Source organism: Xenopus laevis, chromosome 1S (assembly GCF_017654675.1).
Source record: "Xenopus laevis strain J_2021 chromosome 1S, Xenopus_laevis_v10.1, whole genome shotgun sequence".
NCBI lineage: Eukaryota > Metazoa > Chordata > Amphibia > Anura > Pipidae > Xenopus > Xenopus laevis.
In genome coordinates, this window is record NC_054372.1 from 150,793,051 (window position 1) to 150,820,300 (window position 27,250).

The following is a 27,250-nucleotide window of genomic DNA, read 5'->3' on the forward strand; positions in this document are numbered from 1 at the left end:
AATAGAATATAGACACAGGTGTGGATAATTGGGCCAACATAGATGTACCGCAGTGAGTATATGAATGGCCAACTTTACGTATTGCAGAGATTCTTTGTTGTCTATGTCTGGCTGTTCAACTACAGCTCAATGTCTTCTGTTGTATTAACTACTATGTGCAGAGGGTGTTGTGTGATATTGCAGTCACTGTTATTCTTTCATATAACCAACAGAGGGCGCTGTGTGATATTGCAGTCACTGTTAATCTTTCATATAACCAACAGAGGGCGCTGTGTGATACTGCAGTCACTATGATTCTTTCATATAACCAACAGAGGGCGCACTGTTATTCTTTCATATAACCAACAGAGGGCGCTGTGTGATATTGCAGTCTCTCCCCAAGCAAACTGTTGGTATATATTTACATAAATATTGCCCTTTTACATCTCTTGCCTTGAGCCACCATTTCGTGATGGTCTGTGTGCTGCCTCAGAGATCACCTGACCAGAAATACTACAACACTAACTGTAACAGGGAGAAGTGTGGAAGCAAAAGGCAGAACTCTGTCTGTTAATTGGCTCATGTGACCTTACATGTGGTTTGTATGTGTGCACAGTGAATCTTACGATCTCAGGGGGCGGCCCTTATTTTTTAAAATGGCAATTTTCTATTTATGATTACCCAATGGCACATACTACTAGAAAAGTATATTATTATGATAATGGTTCATTTACATGAAGCAGGGTTTTACACATGAGCTGTTTTACTCAGTATCTTTTAAAAGAGACCTACATTGTTTGGGGTGTATAGTTTTCCTTTAATCATGTAGTTCTATTTTATGTACTAGAACTTCTTATAGCTTAAGCATGTTATCAGTATTGTTGATCTTTCCTTACAACCTTTCCTTCTACATTCTTCTTGTAGTATGAAGATTTAATGGAGAACTTTAAAATTATCCATAAAGAGTGTGAACAACTTAAATCTTCTGGATTCTCCACTGCAGATATCAGACGGGTAAGGTTAATATATATTGTATGTTATTCAAGCTATTTCTGTAAGTTTGTTGATGGGCAGATTGGACACAAATCTCCATGCATACATACATACATACATATGCTATCAGTTACTTAATCTTACAGTGGTGGCACACATGCAGATTCTGGGAGATTAGTCGCCCAGTGAAAAATCTCCTCTTCTTCGGGCTACTAATCTCCCCGAAATGCCTTCCAGACGGCAAGAATGTGAATTGCCGGTTTTCCGAAGTCGCCCAAAGTTTTTGCGTGAGTCAACTTCTGAAAACGAAGCATTCCAAATGCCATCCCACCTGCGATTCACATTCTTGCCGGTGCAAAGGCATTTCGGGGAGATTGGAAAGGGGGTGATTTGTTGCTGAGCGACTAATCTCCCCCCCTGAATCTGCACGTGTGCCACCACCCTTAGGGATCAACAATATGCACTGTTGGTCTCTAATCCTTGCTAACTGACAGCAGTCCAGAGATACTGTAATTGAGATAATAAACATAGGTTTCATCTTCAGAGGTACAAAGCTTTACTACCAAAAGTCTTTGGTGGCCTTGAGCTGATACAGAAGTCCAAAATATATTGTGTAACTTGTCTAGACAAATAGAATCTGCATTCCAGTTGGGCAAAACAATAGTTTGTTTATTTATTTAAAAAATAGTCTTACCAGCGCTAGTCTGCCCACACTGGGAGTGAGGGAGCAGTGGGGCAGCCATGTTGTATAGCATGTATGTGCATAATGAGCGAGTGGATAGCCCTAATAAATGTGGCATTATGTGACTCATTATGCGCATGTGTGTGCCCCAACATGGTCACCCACACCGGGAGCTACCTCTTGGTGCTGGCAGCCTAGCACTGGCAGGGTCTATTTTAAATAAAAACAAAAAAACTTTTGTTTCTCCCAACCGGGGTAGTTTATATGTGCCCAATGCAGTTTGAAGGAGTAAAGAAGTTGTTTTCAGTCAGCAAGCTAAAAACAAAAGAAAAAAGGCCGTAGCTATGCAGTTTTGCATTTTAAATGTATCCTAAAAGCTTTTTCAATAAAAATTTTAAAAAAATGTGTCATTAATATGTTTATTTTAGGATATCACTGCAATGGAAGAAGAGAAAGATCAGCTCATTAAGAGAGTGGAACGTCTCAAAAAAAGGGTAAGAAGAAAGCTGTCACTGTAGCTTCTCAGTGTCAACCACTTTGGCTGAAGGAATGCAAACAAGGATTAAGACCCAGCATGTTGTTATTTAAGAATGATACTAAATATGTAGCTGCAGGAAAGGGAATCTCCTTAGGCTGCAGTCCAAAGCTTTTAAACACCTTGTGTCCAATTACTGTCATCTCCTGGAAGTAAGATACACAAAGAGGAGGCGCTAAGTGCCTGTGTAAAACATGATACTACTACCACATTTATTTAATAATCCATCTTAGACTACTTCATCATTTGTGTAGGTGGAGACAGTGCAGAATCATCAGAGGATGCTTGAAATAGCAAGACAGCTGCGTGTTGAAAATGAAAGGGAAGAATCCTTGGCACAGCAGAAGCAAGAACAGAAGAATCAGGTATATACCACCCTGACCCACTTATATAGTTTTAGCCTGGTTTGAATTCAGAATGTGATTGCATGTATTATCAAACTTGGTAATAAAGTTTTCAAGTAAAAGGACCTACTAATCAAATGTATCTATAAAGTATTTAAATATATGACAGGAACTTTTGTGTACACATATGGCTAAACCATAATTTTACATTTCTTATCAGGGTAAAAATTTCAAATGTAGAAGCAATGTAAACTCTGGCCCTAATAATACGCTTTCCGGGAGAATGTAAAACTGGGGAACCTAAGTTTTGCTTTATGTGTGTATTAATATACATACAAATGCTTTTATTCCTGGAGCCATTTGAGTAGGTAACATTATTTAGCTAGTTTATAAAAACAAAAGCTGAGTTTTCATGGGATAAGTTAAGAAATTATTTTTTATCATCAGTTGAATCAGATTTCTTTCTATAATGCTATATATGAATTCTATACTGCTTTTCATATATTTGGCTTAATTTTGTTTTGAAGCTGTTTCATGCTGAACAGAGGTTGCAAAGAGCACAACATCAGCTGAAGAATATGCGCCATGCTGCTGCAGATGCAAAACCTGAAGGTTGGTAAAAGCATATTTTTAACTACAGCAGCTACACTACTGTGCAGTTCTACTTACATGTATGACATTGTTGTGACTGTAGAGAAGTATAACTGATAATGTATACTAACACATTTTGGTTAGTACTCACAATCATAGGGAGTGCCACAACTAAAATAATATTGCAATTGTAGATGTGTTAAAAAGTGAAAGGAATTTAAAGGGAACTAACACTATAGCAAGTAAGGAATAATCTGTTGTTGGTTGGTATTCAGTTGGGTTCAGTGTGGGTGTAATAAAGATACTGAGGTGCCACCTAATATGTGACTTGTTAGCTGTATATAGGGGTGGGCATATTTTGATCTAAAAATAGATATTTTAGGTATATGCGGTAGGTTCTTTCATTCTGTTGGATTGGACACTACTTATTGATCATGTCCCGGGTGATGGACAAGGAGTAGATGAATGCAGAGGTTGGAGGAGCAGGCATATAAACTGTTACCTAGACGTTTATTGAGGCAGGATGGCTAGTTTGCTTCAACAGACTTATCAATGACACCTCTGAGTTTGCCTCAGTGGATAAGGACGTCAGTTCATTCATAAATCATGCTTATGTACCATATTAGGGTAAAGCAAACATTTTGTGTTATACCACACATTAAAAAAGCACTGTGGTAAAATGCTAAAAATTTATGTTATAAATAAATGTATTATATGCCGTAGTATTGCATCAGTAGGAAGCTAACTTACCAAAAATGCATGTGTGTGCTGCACTAACAAGCCTTCTTCAAATTACCCTTCTTTAAGCCCCATCTGTATTCAAGAATATAAACTTAAACATGTTTTGCCTTCTTAAAACTGCAGTCTATGATATTGTTTCATCAATTAAAGAATCTGTTACATACCAGTTGGAACATTGATAAATATGTGGGTTGTGTATATGTTTCTGTTTGATCAAGGTCTTATGAAAAGACTTGAAGAGGAAATGAAATTTCATTCATACATGGTTTCTGAAAAGCTTCCGAAAGAACTAGAGAGCAAACGGCAGACTTTGCATTTCCTGCAAAAAGTTGTCACAGAGCCAGCAATGAGTCAGGCTGATCTAACTGAGCTCGAAGAAAAGGTATATGTGAATTTTTTTACTAAGTTTTCCTATTTTTTATAATGAAAGTGCATTTATGAAATTTCTCATTTAATCAGCAATAATTCTCCTCCAGGTAGGTGAAAAAAAGTTAGCTATGCAGCTTAGCCTGCCCTAGCATTACCTGCCTAGCTACAAAAACACTCTTCCTTTGCCAAAGCACAATGCCCTGCTGGTGCATGTGTAAAATGTTCAGTGGGCAAGGCTGGGGCAGACTTTCAATATATTATAAAAACAAAAAAAAAAAGGCCGGGCAAAATTCCTGGCCAAAATGACCTTGGGTGAAACGGACACTCCTGTGCCACCCTGCATATGAAGGGTCTGCTTCATCTATAGTTACATCCCTTGGTAAAATGTGCATATGCAAATTAAAGTGGTTTTGTCTGCTTTTTGTTGCTGCCATTTTCAATAAGCAAAGATCAACAAAAGAGGTTGTTTCGAGGGCCACAGTTATTTTTACTAGCCATTAAGAGGAACCATACATTGTAAATGAAAATATAACAGATCATTTTTTTTCCCATGACAGTATCCCTTTAAGTAGAAAGAATGCACTGGTGAACTCTGTAATTGCAAAGGGACTGGTAGGGAAAATGCCTGTCCAACAGGTCAGAAACACTTTTCAGGAGGCAGGTGTGTCTTTGTCAGAGACTACTATCTGCAAAATACTTCATGAACAGAAATAGAGGCTACACTGCAAGATGTAAACCACTAGTTAGCCACAAAAATAGGATAGCCATATTACAGTTTGTGAAAAAGTACTTAAAAGAGCCTGCAGAACTGTGGAAAAAGGTTTTATGGACAGATGAGACTAGCCTGTATCAGAGAGGCAAGAAGACAGTGTGGAGATGACGATGTTACTGCTAATGGCACAATTAATTCTGCGGTGTATAGAAACAGCTTATCTGCTCAAGTTCCAGTAAATGCCTCCAAGCTCATTGGGCAGTGCTTCATCCTGCAACAAGATAATGATCCAAAACATACTGTTAATACAACGTGGGAGTTTCTCAGATCTAAAAAATGGGAAATTCTTGAATGGCCAAGCCAGTCACCTGATTTAAATACAATTGAGCATGCATTCCATATGCTGAAGAGCAAACAAGCCCCCAAAATAAGCAGGAGTTGAAGGTGGCTGTAGGAGAGGCTTGGCAGAGAACTTACTCGGCACCTGGTGATGTCTATGCATCACAGACTTCAAGCAGTCATTGCATACAAGTGATATGCAACCAAGTACTAAACATGACTAATTTTATATACTTACCATTGTTTGTCACCCAAACATTATGGTGCCCTGACATGAGGTGGACTATGTAGGAAAAAATTTGTAATTTCTACACGGTGAAGTAACACCAATCTATTGGGTTTATTTAATGTTTACATGATTTTCTAGTATACTTACGGTATGAATATCCAAATTATGGAAAGATCCATTATCTGGAAAACCCCAGGTCCCAAGCATTCTGGATAACAGGTCCCATACCTGTAGACTATACAGTAGTATATAGTATATATAATATAAGTTTCTGTCCAGTCAAGAGCTTCAGGAGGTGTGGGGGTTGTGTGTATATATATATATATATATATATATATATATATATATATATATATATATATATATATATATATATATATATATATGTTCTGTGAAAGGCTTTAGCACACACTTCAAAAGTTACATACCTGGGTGCAATTCAGAAAGCAAATATCCAAAGGCAGAAAAAGCTGAAGCACACCAGGATTTTCTTCAAAAAGATAAAGTGTTTATTTCAACGTTTCGGTCCTCGCATGGGGCCTTTTCAGCTGTGTGTGTGTGTGTGTGTGTGTGTGTATACAATATACAGCTCTGTCTATTCATTGGCTAATTCAATCTAGCATGAAGTGTGCCCATGACAAACTTTAGTACTTAAAATGGCAATGTTTCAGTATGAGATTATCCAATTGCACATACTATTAGACATATATTTTTCATTAAAAAAAATATTTATTTTAAATGTGCTTTTTTTTATGTATTTTTATAAAACCTGCAATGTTAGGTATAGTTTTCCTTTAATTCATCATCAAGTTTTCCTAGCAAAATATCTTCTTAAAACATATAGTTACCCTATGTAAACTAATAGTTGCCAGGTAGTCGACTCCCAGGTTGTAGGCCTTAAATTTTGAAATACAAAATATTTGAAAGTTTGCTTGGCAAAAGAAGGGCGTACAAAAGTTTGAGACAAGCTTGTACTTTAAGGTTTAATAAGGCTTTTCTTAGAATGTACAAAATTATGAAAATAAATGTTATAGGATTTTTTTTCTTCTTTAAGATTCATGAAGTCAATTTGCAGATTAATCAACTGATTGAAAATCGAATGAGAAAGGATCCAATGGATAACAAATTGTCTCTTTTCCGGCAACAGGTAATGAAAAGTTGTTTGGTTTTTTATTTACCAATTTGTAAAGCATTTATTTAATATGCTGTATTAAATACAAAGTACTACAGGTATGGGATCCATTATCCTGGAACCCATTATCCAGAAGGTTCGGAATTATGCCATGGCCAAATCCCATAGACTCCATTTTATCCAAATAACATAATATTTTTTAAATTGTTTCCTTTTTCTTTAATAATAAAACAGTACCTATTGGGTTTATTTAATGTTTATATGATTTTCTAGTAGACTTAAGGTATGAAGATCCAAATTACAGAAAGATCCGGAAAAAAGAAGTTCCATACCTGTATAGCTGTAGGCTCAGTGAAATATATAGTAAATATAGTTAAATATATAGTGATTGTAATTTTACAAAAATTTCAGATGCGTTTCTGTCCAGTCAAGAGCTTCAGGGGGTAGGGTGGGGGTTTGCATAAAGGCAAATCTCTAGTATGGACACAAAATTGAGTGTGCTTCCTTCATACCTGCTACCAGCAACTTGCAGTGAGTGCCAGTTCAGAGTGCAGTGAGGAATTGTGTTCAACTGCATGCATGGATGCTACTGAAGTACTTCCAGTCTAAATGTTATGGTAGTTCCAAGGTTCCCCTAGCCGGTTGCATCCATTGATGCAGCTGACTTGCTTTGATCAAATTAGACACTAATGCTTCATGCTGGAAATTATGTGAACTCCATTACTAGAACAGCCTCTGCTGTCAAAAAAAAAAATGCAGTAAAAAAATGTAATACTTAGTGGGTACCTTCAATAACTCTTGATTTTCAGGAAAAACGCTGATTTCTGAGCTGCAGTAATGTATATGCAAAATATAAAAGTGTGTCATTCACAGTACAAAGTGTTAAAAACACTGTTTTCCAACAACAGAGACAACACATTAAAAGCTCTTGTGATTTGATGTTTGGTAGTGAAGAGTCTTGGGCTCATTGCCAAAGCAGAGCTCCATGCTGCAACATTTGCATGAAAAATAGCACATTTTGCACTGGATGCAAGTCAATGGGGGTCATTTATCAACACTGGGCAAATTTGCCCATGGGCAGTAACCCATGGCAACTAATACGATTGTTGCACTCATTGTTCTACTTAGGTTCTAAAAACCTAATCACTGATTGGTTGCTAAGGGTAACTGCCCATGTGCAAATTTGCCCAGTGTAGATAAATAAGCCCCAATGTGTGTTGGTATAAGTTAAATGCCAGTGTGCATGTGCTAGTGGCAGGTGCCAGCTAACCCTAGGCACTTCATGTTCAATGAATGATGAGCAAACTAGGGTGAGTAGCAGCATGGCAGTCACTACCACAAGTAGCATTGTTCAAAATGCTGAGTAAAGCATGGCGCTAAGAAATCTGTGGAGGAAATTTGCTACAGGGTAGGTAAAATGTTATAATGATAACGTTTTTAAACAGCATGAAGAAATAAATGAAAAAAATATATTTATTGTATCTCCTAAGGAGGGTGTGTTTAAGTGCTTATTTGTTAGCACTGTCTTCCATATGCAGCACATCTTTAAAATCCGTGTATATGTTTCGTTTTCATAGGCAGCTATTATTGCACGAAAGAAAGAAACCAAAGCCGAGGAATTACAGGAGGCAAAAGAAGAGATTGCCAACTTCGAGAGAGAAATAGCACAAAAATCCACCCAGGCTCGAGATATTGATGGCTCTGAGATATTAAGAGGAGATGAGGTAAGAAGCAACTTAAAGGAAAACTATACCCCCCAAACAATGTAGGTCTCTCTAAAAAGATATTGCATAAAACCCTGCTACATGTTAACAAACCATTTTCATAATAATATACTTTTTAGTAGTATGTGCCATTGGATAATCATGAATAGAAAATTGCCATTTTAAAAAATAAAGACCGCCCCCCGGGATTGTACGATTCACAGTGCACACAAACAAACTATACTTCTTAGGTCACATGAGCCAATTAACAGAGTTATTTTGCTCCCACCCTTCTTCCTGTTTCAGTTATGGTTGTAGTATTTCTGGTCAGGTGATCTCTGAGGCAGCACACAGACCATCACTTAATGGTGGTTCAAGGCAAGAGATGTAAAAGGGCAAGATTTGCTTAAATATATATTCCAGTTTGGTAAGATTCTTTAATATGCCACTTAATATGATTTAAACTATATGTTGCTTAAGTATTCATTTTGGGGGTATCGTTTTCCTTTAAATATCTTTTGTGCATCTGATTTTCATTTTATCAGTTAGCAGTTTAAATGTTTCCTTGTTTTAGACATAAAATATATTTTATCCTGCACAGAAATATGTGAGAATGTAGTTGTAGTGTTTGGGACTAGGCTGTAGAGTAGCAGAATGCATATGGTTTGTTAATTGCATTTACAATACATGACATGGTTATTATGTTGCAGTAGGCTAGCTCCATAGAATTGTTAAGGTCAGAACATGACCTAAAATGAGTGTATGACAGGAGAGTTGCAGGTAAGCTTTGCTGCAGTGGGTCAAAGCCCTACTGTGTATGTGCTATGTCTTATTACTTAATTGCATACCATTACTTTGAAAAGGTGGACATTCTTTCAGGTAGGTTAATCCTCCATTAGGTTTCTGAATCAATGTTATAATTGGACATATTGAGAATAATATGAGAAGTATAAATGTTTGCACAATGATGCTGTGTAAATTGCCCATAGCAACCAGTTAGATCTGTGCTTTCGTTTTCTAAGTTTTATGTGACTGTTGAAATCTAATAGCTGATTGTTTGCTATAAGCAACAACATTGTAGCTTTTTTACACAATGTTTTACACTGCATCATAAATAGGCCCCTTACTGTTAGTAATATAGAAGCACTCTTACTGTCAGTTCTGTGAATGGTGTAAGTAGAACAGGCTCTTCAAGAAAAATCAAGTTCTGCTTTTAAGAATACCTGGAATGCTCCCTTTATTGCAGAGTTTACTTTACTAGGAACAGCAGACAAACAGCATGATACTTATATAAACATATATTAGTCAGGAAATTTCACAAATATTGGCAACCCTCATATGCTTCTACACCTTGTCAGAAGTCTGTACTACACTACATTCTGCTTGTTATGGCTGCTGCTAGATGCCCAGGACTAGGACTTTGGTTTTAGGGACCACACTGATTTGCTTGCTACAATTTTAACATCTTAAGCACACATTCTGGCCAGCATGAAGTGAAATTGAGAGAGAGATTGAGTGCAAGAGTTCAAATAATCTTACTGGAGTTTATTTAAGTGGATCTCTTCATTTGCAACATTACAGTTGGGAAATGTGGAAGAATTATAATTTAAACGGCAGTCTCACATTAACTGCAATTTATAAATATATAACAGAGGTGTTGTTTTAATGACTGGTTTGTGCGTTGTTGATAATGATCCAGATTAGTACTTGTCACAATGCTGAAGTTAATATCCAGCATAATCTTGCTAAAACATAGCAGACTGGGTAAATGGTTGAAGACAAACAAGTTGCAGTGCTTATGTAGTCAGAATCTCACAATGCAGCCCCTATCACTGAAAGGGTAAAATTCTCCAACGTTGTGCACCATTTGGAGAGCTCAGCACGGGCATCTTCCAACACTCACACCTTTTGCCCTCAAAACTTCCACTGCTTCTTGCTTGGTTACTTTCTCTTCTGAGCACTGCTACAGCTACCTGCACTGTTCTTGGACATGATATTTGTGATCACTGCTTAAAAAAAAAAAACTGCTATTTTTTTTGCCATTGTGTGGCTTAAGTTGCATCTTCATCGTTTAACCAATTGCCTATATTTCTAGTGCTTCGATTTTTTTTCTCATTGGCCTTTTAAAGGGGAAAAACTATTTCCGAATAAAAAATTACTCCAACTCAGACCTGCCAAATTATGTAGAAGTCAATGGGAGATGTCCCGAAAATATACTGATCTGCTCTGGGTTTCGTGCAATAATCTGAAAATTTTGTGGTTTTTTGGGCGTTAAATCTGAAAAGTCGCAGTTTTCAGCGACCAACTCGAAAAATTCACACGATTTCAAGATTTTATCTTGTTTTTTCCCCACACAAGAATTATATAGGAAACGGCATTGATTAATAAGGGGGAAGAATACATGCAGATCTGGTCGGAGTAGTTTTCAGAAAATTCTGAGACATTTTCGGATTTTGATAAATAACACCCTAAGTGTTCGCAACCTAACTTGCTCCTGGGTAATTGCTGCATTGTCTGACTTAAATATGACTTCTTTTTAGCTTTCTTCTGTTCACCATGGAAGATCTCTGGTCTTGGTTAAGGGTCTATTTGAAGCAATTCATAAGTGTCTGCTGTAGGAAATTAGGAAAGGGTTCTTAATGTGCAAGTCCCTTACACAGTCCCATATGCACTTCCTTTAAAGTCTATAGTTATGTACATTTTGTCTCATTGTGCGTGTGAGAGACAAAGTAATGTGTAAGGGAATGTTAGTGAAATTTTAGGCATCTTCCTGATGCATATTTCAATAATCCCATCCCCCTATATCCTGGCACATTATTCCTTTGCTCCTCTTCACACTTTACAAATTGTAACACAGCTTCATAGAGATCAAATATATAAATCGTCCTATGATGTGCTGATTTATTTTTAGCACGAATTTACAATAAATAATAGTTTATATTTGAACAGGAATGTATTCATTGTATAATTTGAAAGATAAATGATACTCCATTTATAACAAATCTACACCTTTACCAGCACAATCAATAACAGTTGAGATTTTTTAAGTAGGATAGTCTTTCACCGTGATGAAATCTATTGGATGAGAAAAAGTATAGCAACTGACCTGAAATATAATGGCTTGAACACAATGTGCAGTGTGTTGCAGCTCCCATTTCACAATGTGGCTGTTCGCAGATACTTTAAATTGTTTCCAGGAATACACTACCGATCTCTGTCAGTAAGTGCACCGTCTCCAAGAACAATAGATGTATCTCCTAGTAAGTTCAACTTATAAATGGAGTAGAAAGGGTACAGTCCAGACTCTGTAAATATATTTTCCCAAGGACACATTAGGATATTTATTTTTTGCTAACATTATTAGTATTATATAAGCAAATACCAAAATTTGTGAAGGCACAAATAGTAGATCAGAAGAAATAGACCCAATTACCTAGGCTGATTAGTTGTAGCATATACCACTAACTAGGATAGGCACCACTGATAAATAACATCTGACCTTAGTAAGTTAATCATTAGATAATTCAAATTTTTGTTAAAAAATAAATGTATAGTTGAGGATTTAAACTGTATGGCCACCTTACAGATCCTCAAGTGGGTACACGGATCTTCTGTGCTAATGTTCACATTAAAACTGCATTGACCACCATAATTTTTGTTGTTCTTGACTTTATTGCTGTTGCCATAAAAACTATTTATTTGTTAGACAGATATCATTTATAAGTGTGGCATATTAATACGCACAATGGGGCCCATTTACTAACTAAATTGCTATTTTTTCCACTAATCTCGAAAGATTTGTGGTTTTCCTATATTTCTTAAAATTTTTAAAAATTCTACAATTGTTAAGTGTAAAAACCTCTAATGCAAAATTTCTCCAAGTTAAAGTTGTCAAGGTGCTATAGACATTGGTGGGAGCTACACTGATCGGACCAATTTTAATCAATTCGTGTTTTTTTTGGGCCAGGAATTCTAGAGGTTTTCTAGGTACCTGCATTTTTTAAAGCATCCTTCAGCATTTTTTTTGTTCAAACTTTTTATATTTGGATCTTTTAATAAATTTCATGACATTTGTGGTTTTAGAGAAAGTGAGTTTAGTCGTGGTCTCAAAAACCTCTAAAACCACTAAAATAAGAATGTTGATAAATACACCTCAATGCTTCATGCTGTTGCAAAAGTAGGGTATTAAATTGTGAGCTGTTATGAGAAAGGCACTCCCACCCTATCCCATATTTATTCTGTATTCCTTGTTTTTTAAATGCCACGGTTTGGTTATGAAGTTACTTTAAAACACTCTGTAGTTCTCCAGAGCTTTACTATATTACTACTCTAAAGATATGCTAATGATTAGAAATCCATAACATCTTAGTCTTGGCTACCTTCATATATGTTACTTATATTCCAGTGTGCTTTCCAGAGTTCAGATTTCTTCATATATTTATATATAGAAGTGTATGAAAACCCCTCACAAAATTTGTTTTTATTGCATTTCTGGAAGTGGCTTACCTGTTGAATATAGGTCATTTTAAAAAAAATAATAACTCAATGCAATAATAAGATATTTCTTGGCGGGCTTTGTTGATAAAACACAAACACACAGAAGCATACCCAAAATTTACCACTAACCCACCAAAATTGCAGGAAACCTATTGAAGTGCATACCATCAACGCATTTTTATTTCAGAGTGTTAACACAAACACAACTATGGACATTCTGTCTTCCCTGTCGATGTTTGTAAGTACAAAGTACATATGTCCATACCCACTTGCATTTATACCACTAGCTATCAGTGCTGCTGCAGTCCTTTTTATTAAATTAGTTGCTGATGATCAGCCATTATTCTGACATTTATCTTTCAGTGTAAAGTTCATACCACTGCCAAGGAAAGGCTAGCCTGCATAGAGCACATTCAGACATTTTTAACATTTGTCCTTTCCTCGAAAATGTTTATGGCAGTTGACTTCCAAAATAGTTCTGGAGTATAACAAGTTTAAAAAAAAAAAAACAGTTGGCTTCAACGTGGTAGAGGATGTTAGATGAAGAGGTTAGATTTAATTTTAGGCATGCTGCCCAGGCCACTTTTAATAGTACATAGAGATATTCCAGTTAGTTCAAGGTTTTACATTACTTTGCTGTTGGTTATACTCACGAGCAGCAGAAAATAATGATTTAATAACTCGCAATTTTCATACATTTAATCATAAAGTAAGTTGCAAGTTATTATTTTGTTTCCTGTGACCAGTCTCAGACTGGCCCACGGATAAACCAGGAAGACTCCCAGTGGGCCAGGTGTCAGTGGGAGGAAGAATTCACCGGCACACAGGTAATGCAAGCAGGTTATACCTTGCTAAATGTTTGGGAGGGCCAGGGTGTGCGAGTACTCACTGGATCTTTCTACCAGGTGTCAGTGGGCCCTCATGCTGCTAAACCTATTTGGCCTATTTAATAGCAATTCCCTATTTCTATGAGAACAAAGCGGCTAAATAGATGGAATGATATCTTATAGAATGTAAAGACTCGGAGAATAGAGGTTTAGTGAGGAGAGGAAGAATAATAGTACTCATAGTGGGCCCTTTGGTCTAAGGTTTTTTGGTGGGCCCCTGGTCTAAGGTTTTTTTGGTGGGCCCTGGTGTCCCAGTCTGACACTGCCAAGGACTCATATTTAGCCATTATACGAAAGTATGTTGTTTTAACTTAAGGCAAACAAAAACAAAGAAGGAAGTAGCTTTTACAAAAGAACAACTGTAACATTCATGAATAGATTAATAGTCTTCTGAGCGACAATCTTCCCGAACTGCCTTAGTGTGTTTTCCCATAGGCTATAATAAAAAGTCACCTTCGCTAAAGCACACGCGGAGATGCGTTTTCCATAGTCGCCCGAAGTTGCCTCCGAAGTAGCCTATGGGAAAACATGCTGAGGCAGTTCGGGGAGATTGTCGCTCAGAAGATGAGGCAATTAGTCGCCAAGCGACAAAATCTCCCCGAATTTCCTTGTCGCTCAGAAGACGAGACGATTAGTCGCCAGGCGACAAAATCTCCCCGGATCTCCTTGTGTGAACTAACCCCAAAAAGGGCAACCATGTTTGGGAGTTTTAACCTTGAAAGCAGAAAGTAAGTTGCAGGTAAAACTTAGACCCTGTGTAAAATGTTTAATAAAGCAGTAGAATTCTTAATGAATCAGATAAAAATTGACTTAAATATATTGCAATATATGGACAAACAATCCCTGTTTTGTTTAAAGGGTACGGCACTTTTTAGTAGCTGTATGCACAATGTCTTAATGTCTTAGATATATTAATAATGGGTTGAGTGCAGAGGACCTCTTGTATTTGTCTATATGAATTTTGTGGTCACAGCCTCATTGCACCCCCTCTTAATGGTTTAAATTAGTGGCAAGCACAACTTTCCCTTGTTTGCTGTAATTTAGACCTTACAAATATCATGTAAAAATATTTTCATGTAAATACTACAAATATATCCTGTGTCATGAATCTAAAGACATGAAGTTATAGCTTGATCCATAAAAATTGTTGTGTTACTGCTGTGATATTTCATCTGGAAATGTACATCTTCCGCTAATGGCACTTGTAGTGTTTGCTTCACAGGCAGCCACTGATGCAAATTGCAGTTGCCAGTCAACAGCAGTGACATGATATTTTGAAAACACCCATTTTAACATTTTTGCTAGTCATCAGTTGGAACAGGCAGTTACCATCCAATTCTATGGGAGGCAGCATATTGTAACAGCAAGTACAACATTCTAAGGTTCAAGGGTAAGATGACCTACCAGAATTTTTTGGTATTATTCAGGTAGAGAATTCCACATCTTTACAGCTCTCACTGTAAAAACTCCCTTCCGAATATTTAGGTGGAACCTCTTTTCTTCTAATCGGAATGGGTGCCCTCGTGTCAGCTGGAAAGACCTACTGGTAAATAAAGCATTAGAGAGATTATTATATGATCCCCATATATATATATATATATATATATATATATATATATATATATACACATACATACATACATACATACATACATACATACATACATACATACATATATATATATATATATATATATATATACACATATATATATATATACATATATATATATATATACATAGTTATCATATCTCCCCTTAAGGGCCTCTTCTCCAGTGTGAGCATCCCCAATTTGACCAGTCTTTACTCATAGCTAAGATTTTCCATACCTTTTACCAGCTTAGTTGCCCTTCTCTGGACCCTCTCTAATTCAATAATGTCCTGTTTGAGTGATGGAGACCAAAACGGTACGGCATATTCTAGATGGGGCCTTACAAGTGCTCTATACAGTGGAAGAATGATCCCCTCCTCCCGTGACTCTATGCCCCTTTTAATACAGCTCAAGACCTTATTTGCCCTTAATACCACTGACTAGCATTGCTTGCTACAAGTTTATTATTTACAAGGACTCCAATGTCCTTTTCCATTATAAATGTCCCTTATTGGGTATAAGTGGCTTGGATATTTTTACATACCAGGTGCATGACTTTACATCTATAAACATTGAATCTCATTTGCGACTTAGCTGCTCAGATTGCCAGTTTGATCATGTTGCAAGGATGCTGCATCCTGGATAGAATTAATTGTTCTGCTTAGTTTTGTGTCATCTGCAAACAAACACTGATACATTACTTACAATAAACTACCCATTGTCATTAATGACCACGTTAAATAAAAGTGGACCCAATACAGAGCCCTGGGGGCCCCACTAAGATCCCTATTCCAAGTAGAGAATATACCACTAGCAACCACCCTCTGTACCCGATCCTGTAGCCAGTTTCCTATCCAAGTGCAAATAAATCCATTAAGCCCAACAGACCTTATTTTAGAAAGCAGTTGTTTGTGGGGTACAGTATCAAATGGCAAAATCCAAATAGATCACATCTACTGCTCCCCCGCTGTCCAGCATCTTACTAACTTCATCATAAAAAGTAATCAGATTTGTCTGACATGACCTATCCTTCATAAAGCCATGCTGATTGCTGCTCATAATACAATAGATTAGGGATCTTTCCATCATTTGGATCCCCATACCTTAAATCTGCTAAAAAACATTTAAACGTTAATTAAACCCAATAGGAATGTTTTGCCACCAAAATGGATTAATGATATCATAGTTGGGATCATGTACAAGCTACTGTTTTATTGCAGGAAATCAGTTTTTTTAAATTTTAATTATATGCATAATAGGATGGCTCACCTTTGAGGTAACTTTTAGTATGTTAATACCTTGCAACTTTGCAATTGGTCCTGATTATTTTGAGTTTGTAGTTTTTGAGTTATTTTTGAGTCTGCACAAGAGTATATGTTTTTTCCACAATCCCAGATATACAATACAACAGTATAAATATATGTTGGCCTGTTTTGTCCCAAATCACTTTGTTGAGAATATTGGGTAATCCTTTTAAAAAAAAAAAAAAAAAAACTTCTGAAAATAGGAATGTGGAGGCTAAGAGGCTAGCTTACCTCTAGACCTGTCTAAATATGGGAATGCACTTGGCTACTAAATAAAGAATATATGAAATTCTTGGTCATACCACGTTCAGAAAATGGTCTCTCTTGTTTATGTTGGCATAGAATATTGTTACTGAATTCAAAACAACTGTAATAAAAGTCAGTTTGCTTTGCACTGAACATTAGCATGTCCCACTAAATGCTGTTTTTCCCCTGTTCTTTTAGTTTAAACATTATGTCAGCAAACTGAGATTTAAAAGCTCAGTCTATAAGAAAAAACGTCAGGAGCTGGCAGAGCTTAGTGCTGAGAATGGTGTCTTGCAGAGGACAGAGGAGATCTTGAAACAACGACATGAGAATATACAGCAACAGCTGGTAATGACAAACTCTGTGCCTTAAATAATCATCTGTTTACTCTCCAGGAACCAAGTGCAGATGTGTGTCTGGGGAAGCTACTGAATTTCTATGCTTGAAAACAGATCCATCAAGAAAGGAAAAATGATAGGCTTCACTCTTAATTTAAAATAATGACTTACTTGATAAATATTAGTGCACATTTGTGTTTAGCTATATATGCTGCTTCCTCTCATTTTGGTGCATTTTACAATTTGTAAAACAATTGTACATTTTGCAAATAAATAGCATGTTACAGAACTTTCTCTTTAGCAAAGGCAGGTAGCTAGTCTTTGGGATTACATATTATGTTTGCCATGATGAGGCAGTCAGGAAAATACAAATGCATTTCTCTGCCACTTCTTAATTTGACTGCAAGGCACCACTTGGCTTAAAAGTCTCCATTACATTTGTAATATTTTAGAGAGATTGGATTAATAGTGAAATGGACTCTTTGCAGTATGATAAAAAGCCAAAAGTGTTAAGAGATTTACATGGAAATTGATGTGTGCAGTAACTATTGGAGTGGATCAGACAAAGTATGGCACTCAAAAATTGAAGAGATGCCAAAAACAACTTAAAATACTGCACTGTACTACATGGAATGCCAAGTCTCATTAAGTGCTACACAACAACCTTTAGAACAGTTATATGCACTTCTACACTGTGTATGTTATGTTATTTTTCTGTTGTTCGGTGCATAGTTTACAGCTATCACCAAAATATTTTTATATATTCTGACAGAATCCTCTATATCATGATCCCCAACCAGTTGCTCGCGAGCAACATGTTGCTTACCAACCACTTGGATGTTGCCCTCAGTGTCCTCAAAGCAGATACTTATTTTTGAATTCCTGGCTTAAAGGAAACTTTTGGTTGCATAAAAACCAGGTGTGTTCTGTAGGCTACCAGTCCAAATAGGGGACTACCAAATAGCAAATTACAGATTTATCTGGCACCCCAAGGACTTTTTTCATGTTTGTGATACTCCCCAACTCTTTTTGCATTTGCATGTGGCTCATGGGTAAAAAAGGTTGGCGACCCCTGCTCTATATAAATGAAAATGAAATGTAGTGAGATTAACAAAGCACTGGGCGACTACTCTCCCCAAGTAGCCACGTCTGCCACCACCCTTAGGTGGAAAAAATACTGTCATTTACTTACTGGAGTTCTGAATGTATTTTGTTTCTTGCAGCAAGCAATTGAACAGAAAAAAGGCATTCTTGGGTACAGTGACACGCAGGAAGAACTGGAGAGGGTGTCGGCTTTGAAGAGTGAAGTGGATGACATGAAAGGAAGGACTTTAGATGACATGTCTGATATGGTGATTTTGCAATGCATGAATATACATTATATTTCCTACTTTAATAATCATAATAATGGTAGTATCTTTATTCTGTACTGCAAATTTTTTATCATCAATGCAAACAGATTTTTTTTGGCTACTTCAAATAACTGCATCATAGACTTCTATGAAAAATCAGTTTTTGCTACCTACATCCAGAGATATAGTAACATTGCAGGGAAATAGCATACTTTGAAAAGGTGGCCTTCCTATTCTTGCCAGATGTTCTAAGGCTGTGATCCACAACCAGTGTGTCACGAGCAACATGCTGCTCACCAACTCTTTGGATGTTTCTCTCAGCAGACTCAAAAAATTCATTTTTGAATTTTAGGCCTGGAGGCAACTTTTGGTTGCCCAAAACCAGGTTTACTGCCAAATAGAGCCTCCTACAGGCTGCCCATATAGGGTCTACCAAATAGCCAATCACAGCCCTTATTTGACCCTAGAAATTGTTTTAATGCTTAAGTTGCTCCACAACTCTTTTAACATCTGAATGTAGTTCACAGGTAAAAAAGGCTGGAGACCCCTGTTCTAAGGGATGCTAAACTTTTACTTAAGACAGGGTGATACCTGTGTTAGAATAGTTGTATCTCATCTCTCTGTAAATGGGTATAATTAATGTAAATTGTTGTTCCTACTAATGTTGTGCTTGGACTATTCAATTTCCAGCTGTTTTGGGCTGCCCCTACTAGGCTAGGTACCTCACTGGGTCCTTGGAAAGAAAATATAGCGGTACTGTGGCATGTGGCTTCAGCTGATGGTCTGATCTGTTTTGCCTAAAGCAAGACAAGCATAAAAATTGTGATATAGGATACCTTGTTTCAGTAATAGCTGCCTATAAGTTTCCTATTTATTTGTTTTCTGACAGGTAAAGAAATTGAATTCCAGGATAGCAGAGAAAAAGTCAGCACTGGCGCCAGTCATTAAAGAATTGAGACCATTACGTCAGAGATGCCAGGTCTGTGAAAAGATAAATAAGTATAGTTTCATGTTTGTTGTCCGCCTACTCTACATACAGTAGAGTGGCGTGAACTGTAGCAAAATATAGAATTCCACAAAGGCAGAATGTAATTCATTGTATTGCTGCAGTGTATCTGTTACACACTGAAAAAAATATATATTCAGACTGCATTATGTTTTTAAATAGAATTTAGGAATACAACTGTTTTATATAAAATAACACACAGGGGGTTATTCATTAAAGGCCGATTTGTTTCTGGTTGTAGTTTTAAAGGAGAAAACACCATTTTTTCTGAGAAAAAAAAAACTAGAATTTTTCATGATTTATTAAACCCCAAGGCTGCTAAAAGTCCAAATAAAAAACTCCAGAATACTCTATCTCAAACTTGCCGAGGTCATGTAGAAGTCAATTGCAGATGTCCCGTTAACAATTGGAAGATATCATGATCTGAGCTTTCAAGGGGTCTAATCCCACAAAATTGTACAATTCAGATTTTTTTTCATGATTTTATTGAGTCTTTTCCTGCACCAGATTTTTTCGAGTTGATTTATTGATAAATATGGTTAAAAAGGTTGGGAGTTGGTCGAAGCAGTTTTGAAAATAATGAGAAAGTTTTGGGTTTTAGGATTTTGGATTTTTTGGATTTTAGTAAATAACCCCCATAGTTTTAGAGTAGTTTATTTTAAGGGCTGGTTTATTTTGAGGGCTGATTTATTTTGAGGGCTGGTTTATTTTAAGGGCTGGTTTATAAACATTCAGGTTATGTTCCAGTTTTGATTAATTTAACATTAGGGCTCCCATCATTCTCCATTCCCAGGGACAGACCTCATTTCAGGACCTTGGTCCAGGGGATAAAGTGTCCCCATCTAGAGATCCTGCATGCGCCGAAAACAGTATAGCAGTATGTTATAGCAGCCACTTTTGATTTTTGATTTTTAATTAAATGTTTTGGTGTGAGTTGGTGTAGTCAAGGGGAGTGGTTAAAAAGTTGAATTGGTCAAATGGAAATTTCAGAGCCACTTTACGCAACTATGACTCCTTATAAAGTCACTTTGAAGACCAGATAACCATCTGCTAAATGATAATTATTGTTTTCCTGCATTCTAACCATTTAATAAATATATTAATAGCTATTACAGGTGATAGTTTTTTTTTCATGTGAAAACAGTTTGCAAAATGTCTCTACACTGCCAATTTCCTATAGGCATCCACATTGAGAATTTATAATGCACAAGTCCAAATTATTTACCTGAGCCCACTGATTTTTTTCATACAACCGTTCTGCCATAGGCTACAATCTAGCAAAAAAAATCTGGTGAATAAAACAATGTTAAAAATACTTTAGTTAAACCAGGCAAAAATATTTGTTTTGAAAACAGTATTACTATTAGTGAAATAACATTGAGTACTGCATGTACCCAGCTTAAATCCTTCTGTCAAGCAAAATGTTTGGTTTGGCTTGGTTAAAGGAGTAAAACTGCAGTACCAAAATCCTCTGCTTGCTTTTCATTAGGAACTGACTCAGGAACATGATGATAAAAAAGCTCAATATGACAGCTGTGCTGCTGGCCTGGAGAGTAACCGTTCAAAGTTAGAACAGGTATAAACTAACATGATAATATTATTTTTTCACAGGGGCAAATCTATGCTTTTCAAATTAGCCTGATCATTCTCAAGTCTGACGTGCACACACAGTAAGGCCATTTGTTTTGTGCTGAATGTTAAAGAGATAGTGGAACGTTCCAGGATTTAACAAGAAAGTGTTACTATACCTGCGTAAATAAATCCTAGCACTACAATATTGCTTGTATTTTGTTTAAAAATTATTTTAACTGGGAATATTTTAGATTTATGCATTGATCGACGTTTTGAAACAATAATACAGTCAAGTGATAGACAAGTGACTGAGCCAGGTGTCCATTACAAAAGTTGCTTACAATGAACCCAGTGAATGGAAAGATGTTTGATGCAATAGATTAACGTTCAAGGGCAATTGATCAATGTGTTCAAACTATTTTCTGCTTAATGGGAAAACTTGGAATGCATTAGGATGTAAAAGGAATTGGTTTATTCTTAGGAAAAATAAAAGTTGGTTAGTGGGTATATGGAGTGGTCGGATGACGTTATACATGAGTAGAAAAGATTCAGGTACACGAATTACAGTAGCTCTGTATAGTAGGGATAAGAATTTTATATGGAAGCAATTTTCATCAATCATCTACAGCATCTTGAAAATAATTTGTGTTATCCTTTCGGTTGTTGTATTTAGAGATGGTGGCATGGACTGATTTGTTATTCTTTAAATGCCCTTTAGTAGTTTTGTTTTTGATTTTATGAAAAAGGCTTTTCTAACAACACATATGTTATAAAGTCATATAAATCAAAAAAGGTGGCTTTTAATATTGGCAGGCAGAACAATAGTTATTCTTTTATTCCTGTGGTATTCAATTAAATTTCAACTGGTCAATATTCGCCCTGCAGTTCTAGCAAAGTGACTTTCCACTTTGTAAATGACTTTTGAAGATGGAATTAGAGAAATGGAAACACTGATAAATATTCTGTGATTTACAGTAAATGTTTGTGTAGACTAGGGAGTTTTTAAACCTTACATGTTTATATTTGAAAAATAGTGACAAATCATATATTTACTTCAAATTCCAAGATATTTTTTCTCCTCCATATAAAAGGAAGTTCGTGGACTTAGGGAAGAGTGCAGCCAAGGAGAGAGTCAGTATCATCACATCAACTTGATGAAGAAGGTGAGGCAATTATCAGTTATGTGGTGCTCTTTGTCTTAATTATATTTTTATATTATACACTTATATTCTTCCCATTTCCTCCTTAGAGTGTTGAAATACAGATACAACGAGCAGCAGATGAAATGAAAGCTTATGTTTCTCCCGACCCACAGGAACGTAGAAAAGCTATCAGGTACACAGTATGTGTGTGCATGCACCTGATACCTGAGTAAACCATGCACCCTTTACAGTTAATAGGGTGAATTATTTTAAATTAACTTTAAGTAAGATGGCACAGTGGTTAGCTCTTGCAGTGTTTTTGCGCTAGGTTAGACTCTAGTCTGGGCGCTATCTGAATGAAACATGTAATTTTTCAACGTGCTTTTGCTGATTTCCAGCCCCACCCACATTCAAAAAAACACGCAGGCAGGTAATAAACATGCAAAAGATAGGGGTTTGATCAATGTACATTCCCTGTTTCACTAGTATCTATTCAAATGCGTATATTTTTCAAAAATAGGTTTTTCGTTAAAAAGTTATGATCATAAAATTTACAAGCCACTGTAACACATCAAGGTTAACCCCATATGGTGGTCACTAACCATTTTCCTCTAATTACGTTTTGTCACCTCCCCGTGTAGAAGCATTTCTTTGGATAAGTGTCCCCTGACCAATGAACTGGTCCCACAAGGCTTAATCCTCCCCTACCAATAGCTTTTAAAGGAGAAAGAGACTACCAAAACACTGGTTTCACAGGCTAAAACTGCCAATAGACACCAAGATACCATATTCGTTTCGTATGATTTTTGGACCGTGTTTAGTGTCCGGACATTTTTTATATCATGGCAATCGGTAGTACAATTAATCGGACAGGTTAAAAGATATCAATCAGCTACAGATAATATCTCTGCATGTATTGCCTATCTGACAATATCAATGATTTGTCGTACAATTGCTGTCTTTCAATTAATGGCCCAAGCATCGTGTGATTTCTTCTCTTTTCTACTTTATATTAATTTGAATGGTTAGTTGCAGGTCAGAAGATTGGCACGGACAATCGTTCGTCCGACAATTTGCATTTCCCCCCCCACTAGCAGCTTTTAAAGGAACAGTTCAGTGTAAAAATTAAAACTGGGTAAATAGATAGGCCGTGCAAAATAAAAAATGTTTCTAATATAGTTAGTTAGCCAAAAATATAATCTATAAAGGCTGAGTGACCGGATGTCTGACACAACAGAACACAACTTCCTGCTTGTCAGCTCTCTGAGTTAGTCAGCGACTTGAAGGGGGTCACATGGGACATAACTGTTCAGTAAGTTTGCAATTAATCCTTAGCATTCAGCTCAGATTCAAAAGCAACAGTTATGACCCATGCCCCCCCCCTCTAGTGAATGATTGGTTACTGCCTGGTAGATCAGTAGAAATCAGTAGAAACCAAGAGAGCTGCAAAGCAGGAAGTAGTGTTCTGGCTATTTTTTTAGACATCCAGTCACTCCAGCCTTTATACATTACATTTTTGGCTAACTAACTAAATTGAAAACATTTTTATTTTGCACAGCCTATTTATTTACCTAGTTTTTATTTTACTGAACAATTCCTTTAAAGGAGAAGGAAAGCTACAGAGGCATTTTATTGCCAATAGATTAGCTGCAATAGTGCAAGCTAGAATGCTATATTTATTCTGTAGAATGTTTTACCATACCTGAGTAAAAAGCTCTAGGAACTCTCTGTTTGTTTAGAATAGGAGCTGCAGTATTAACATGGTGTGACATCACTTCCTGCCTGAGTCTCTCCCTGCTCTGGGCTCAGATTACAGCAGAGAAGGGAGGGGGGAGGAAGAGGAGCAAACTGAGCATGCTCTTGCCCAGGGCAATGAGGTTTAAGCTGAAGGCAGGAAGTCTGATACAGAAGCCCATGTGTACACAATAGAAGGAAAGAAATGCAGTGTTTCGTTTGACAGGGGACTCAGAGCAGCACTACTTTGTGGGTTTACTGGTATATTTAGATGGACCTTTCTGATAAGGCTTACTTAGTTTTAACCTTTCCTTCTCCTTTAAAAGAGAGAGATTGCCCAGACCACCACCCAAGATATAAGAACACCATTAAAGGGATGGGTCAGTCACTCTTCCATTGTACTTATGTATTATACTTAGCCTTGGAGTGCTCCCACAACCGCCATTTTTGTGTATTTTTATACAGGCAGGTTATTTGGTTGCTGATAAAACTGACCCAATTGTGTATGTGAATGTGAAACAGACTGTAAGCTCCACTGGGGCAGGGACTTACTGTATATGTATGATGTATAATGTTTGTAAAGTGCTGCAGAATGTGTTGTCACTATAAATGGATAATAATAACATAGGCCATTGTACCTTAAATTATTTGCAGTGGTTTTTTTTTTTAATTATTTAGCTTTTTGCTCGGTTGCTCTGCAGTTTCAGCAGCTATATGATTGCTGCTGTCCCACTAACCGTAGCAAGCTGACAGCACTTAGAATGAGAGAGTAGAAGATGAAAAGAAAGATAAGTTATATAAAGTAGCAATAGCTTTTTTAGCCTCACAAAGCAATAGTTTTTTGGGTGCCACGGTCAGCAATCTCCATTTGACTACTGGAAAATGGCAGAAGCAGAGGGCAAATTAAACAAAAAATAAAGAACAATATAAATTGTTATATAACAGTTATATACAATATAAACAATATTATAACAGAACATTCTAAAAGTTAACTTTTATAAATAAAAACAATCTGCTGCTTCATATAGCCATTGTTTGGCAAAAAGTAAAGGACATGAGAACATTTTGTTTCAAAGTTGATATAATCTCTTCAGTGACTTCACATTTTCCATAATAAAAAGGCATCTATCATGTTGGTACTGACAAAATGTGAACTGTGTATTTTGTTATCTAAATTTAGAACATTTTAGAATCTATGAAGCATTCTTTCCGAGGTCAGAATTATAAATAGTAGTAAAAGAAATCTAAATAACACCATAGCGCATTGTCCTAGCTATGTATTCTTTTATCTAATTGTCGATTCTGGTATCTGAAGGCAAGTACTCAGTGGACTGTGTTAATGTGTTTGTCAAGTAACACCTCTGTGCTGCCCCAAATTTCCATACAGGGTTAATGGTTTGAGCTATTGAAACTGCAGTAACATATTCTCTCTGGGACTTAACAGCATTCGTTTCAGTCTCACTCTCACGGTTGTAACTATAGAGGAAGCAGAACTCTGTCCACGGGGGGACTGACTGACCACCAGTTTTAATATATATGTTTATGAAAACATCTTGTTGCCAAAGTTTAGGGTGGGGCATCTTAAACTATTTTGCGGTGAGGCCCAGTTACTTCTAGTTACACCACTGCTCAGCCTCAGTCAGAGTCCTCATATTAAGCTATATTCTATGGATTTGTGATCAATTACAGAGAGAGAGAGAGATAATAATAACTTTAACATTGAGTGGTCTGACCTTCTTTGTCTCATTGTCAGTGAGTCATTGTCATTCTCACTTGTGCTTAACAGGGAATTATACCCAATCGTTTCTTTCTCTAATGAAAGAAAATGTAATTCTCCACAACTTTCCTATATACATAATTAACCATTTTTAGGGGGAAATGTAATAAATCTGTGAATAAAAATTTTGCATGTCACTTTCATGTTCTTCATTAGGCTTTTGTAGCATTACGAATCTTAATTGCTTTTGGAGCAAATGTAACAACTTTTTCATTGGGAAGTTTTATTACATACACTGCGCACTATCGCAAACTATACAATTCACAATCTCTATCCTACCGTCGTGTGAGAGACAAAGTGTTCGCAAACGCAAAAAGTTTCACTTGGCGAACATTTATTTGCACTGTGAATTGCGAGTGATTTTTGGGTTAGTGACCATTATTACATTCCCCCACTATTGTTTTTAAAGGAGAGGAAAGGCATCCTGCACTTTTGTGTTCCAAATGTTAGGCACCCTCAAGTGATTGTATTGACTAAAGGTGGCCATACACGGGCCGATAAAAGCTGCCGACAGACCGTGTCGGCAGCTTATTGGCCCGTATATGGGTCCCGCCGACGGGCTTCACCGATCGAGATCTGGCCGAAAGTCGGCCAGATCTCGATCGGATGGGACAGAAAATCCCGTCGGATCGCAGCCGCATCTATTAGTTGATGCGGTCCCGCGATCCGACCGCCCGTTAAGGCATCGTTAGGATCCGATCGTTGGGCCCTAGGGCCCACGATCGGATCAGCCCGATATTGCCCACCTCAAGGTGGGCATATTGGAGGGAGAGCCGCTCGTTTGGCGACATTGCCAAACGAGCGAATCTCTCAGTGTATGGGCACCTTTACCTACACCAGTGAGCACCACGGAGTGATCCTCATCTGGCGTCTTCTTTCTTCAAATGTCCCTGGGCAAACAAATGCGCAATTGAACAAAATAGCAGACTTTTTAGTTAAAGTCCGGCTTTTCGTTCTACTGCGCATGCACAGCTGCGTGAAGGAAAGAGGAAGATGGAAGAGAAGCGCTTCGTGGTACTCACTGCTATAACCTCGGGCCGGTGCAGTTTTCTGCTGATAGGAGCACCAGCCCGGGGTTTCAGGTAAGTCACTACAATCGCTTGGGGGTGCCTAAAATTTGGCACCCCCAAGTGCAATATGCCTTTTCTTCTCCTTTAATGTTGTTACAAAAAAGTGTATAAGTGATATTAAACAAAGGATGGGACTATGACCCTTTCAATTCAAATAAAAGCAGGTCCATTTTCTCAGTCTTACCGTGTAGTGCCTCTCGACAGGTGGCAACCCTGTGTCTATTGCATTAATTCAAGAATAAAGGAAAATTGAACCCGGAGAGCACAGTACAAATCATATCTCCATTGTGTATTTATTGAAGGATTATTTTACACAACATGTTTCGTCATAACAGCCGAGGGAAGACTGTTATGCCAAAACATGTTGTGTAAAATAATACTGAA

At 37.0% G+C, this 27,250-nt stretch overlaps 1 protein-coding gene across 3 annotated transcripts in view; it reads left to right on the forward strand.

The window, feature by feature from the left end:
• Positions 1-27,250, forward strand: part of ift81.S (intraflagellar transport 81 S homeolog) — a 56,927-nt gene that overhangs the window by 25,213 nt on the left and 4,464 nt on the right. For all 3 annotated transcript variants that reach the window (XM_018244202.2, XM_041580373.1, XM_018244203.2), the window contains exons 5-17: positions 904-993; positions 2,083-2,148; positions 2,444-2,554; positions 3,061-3,145; positions 4,084-4,247; positions 6,569-6,661; positions 8,224-8,370; positions 17,074-17,223; positions 18,437-18,565; positions 19,455-19,544; positions 21,061-21,147; positions 22,235-22,306; positions 22,393-22,478. In XM_018244202.2, coding sequence (XP_018099691.1) covers positions 904-993; positions 2,083-2,148; positions 2,444-2,554; positions 3,061-3,145; positions 4,084-4,247; positions 6,569-6,661; positions 8,224-8,370; positions 17,074-17,223; positions 18,437-18,565; positions 19,455-19,544; positions 21,061-21,147; positions 22,235-22,306; positions 22,393-22,478 — 1,370 coding nt within the window. The remainder of the gene's footprint in view (positions 1-903; positions 994-2,082; positions 2,149-2,443; positions 2,555-3,060; positions 3,146-4,083; positions 4,248-6,568; positions 6,662-8,223; positions 8,371-17,073; positions 17,224-18,436; positions 18,566-19,454; positions 19,545-21,060; positions 21,148-22,234; positions 22,307-22,392; positions 22,479-27,250) is intronic.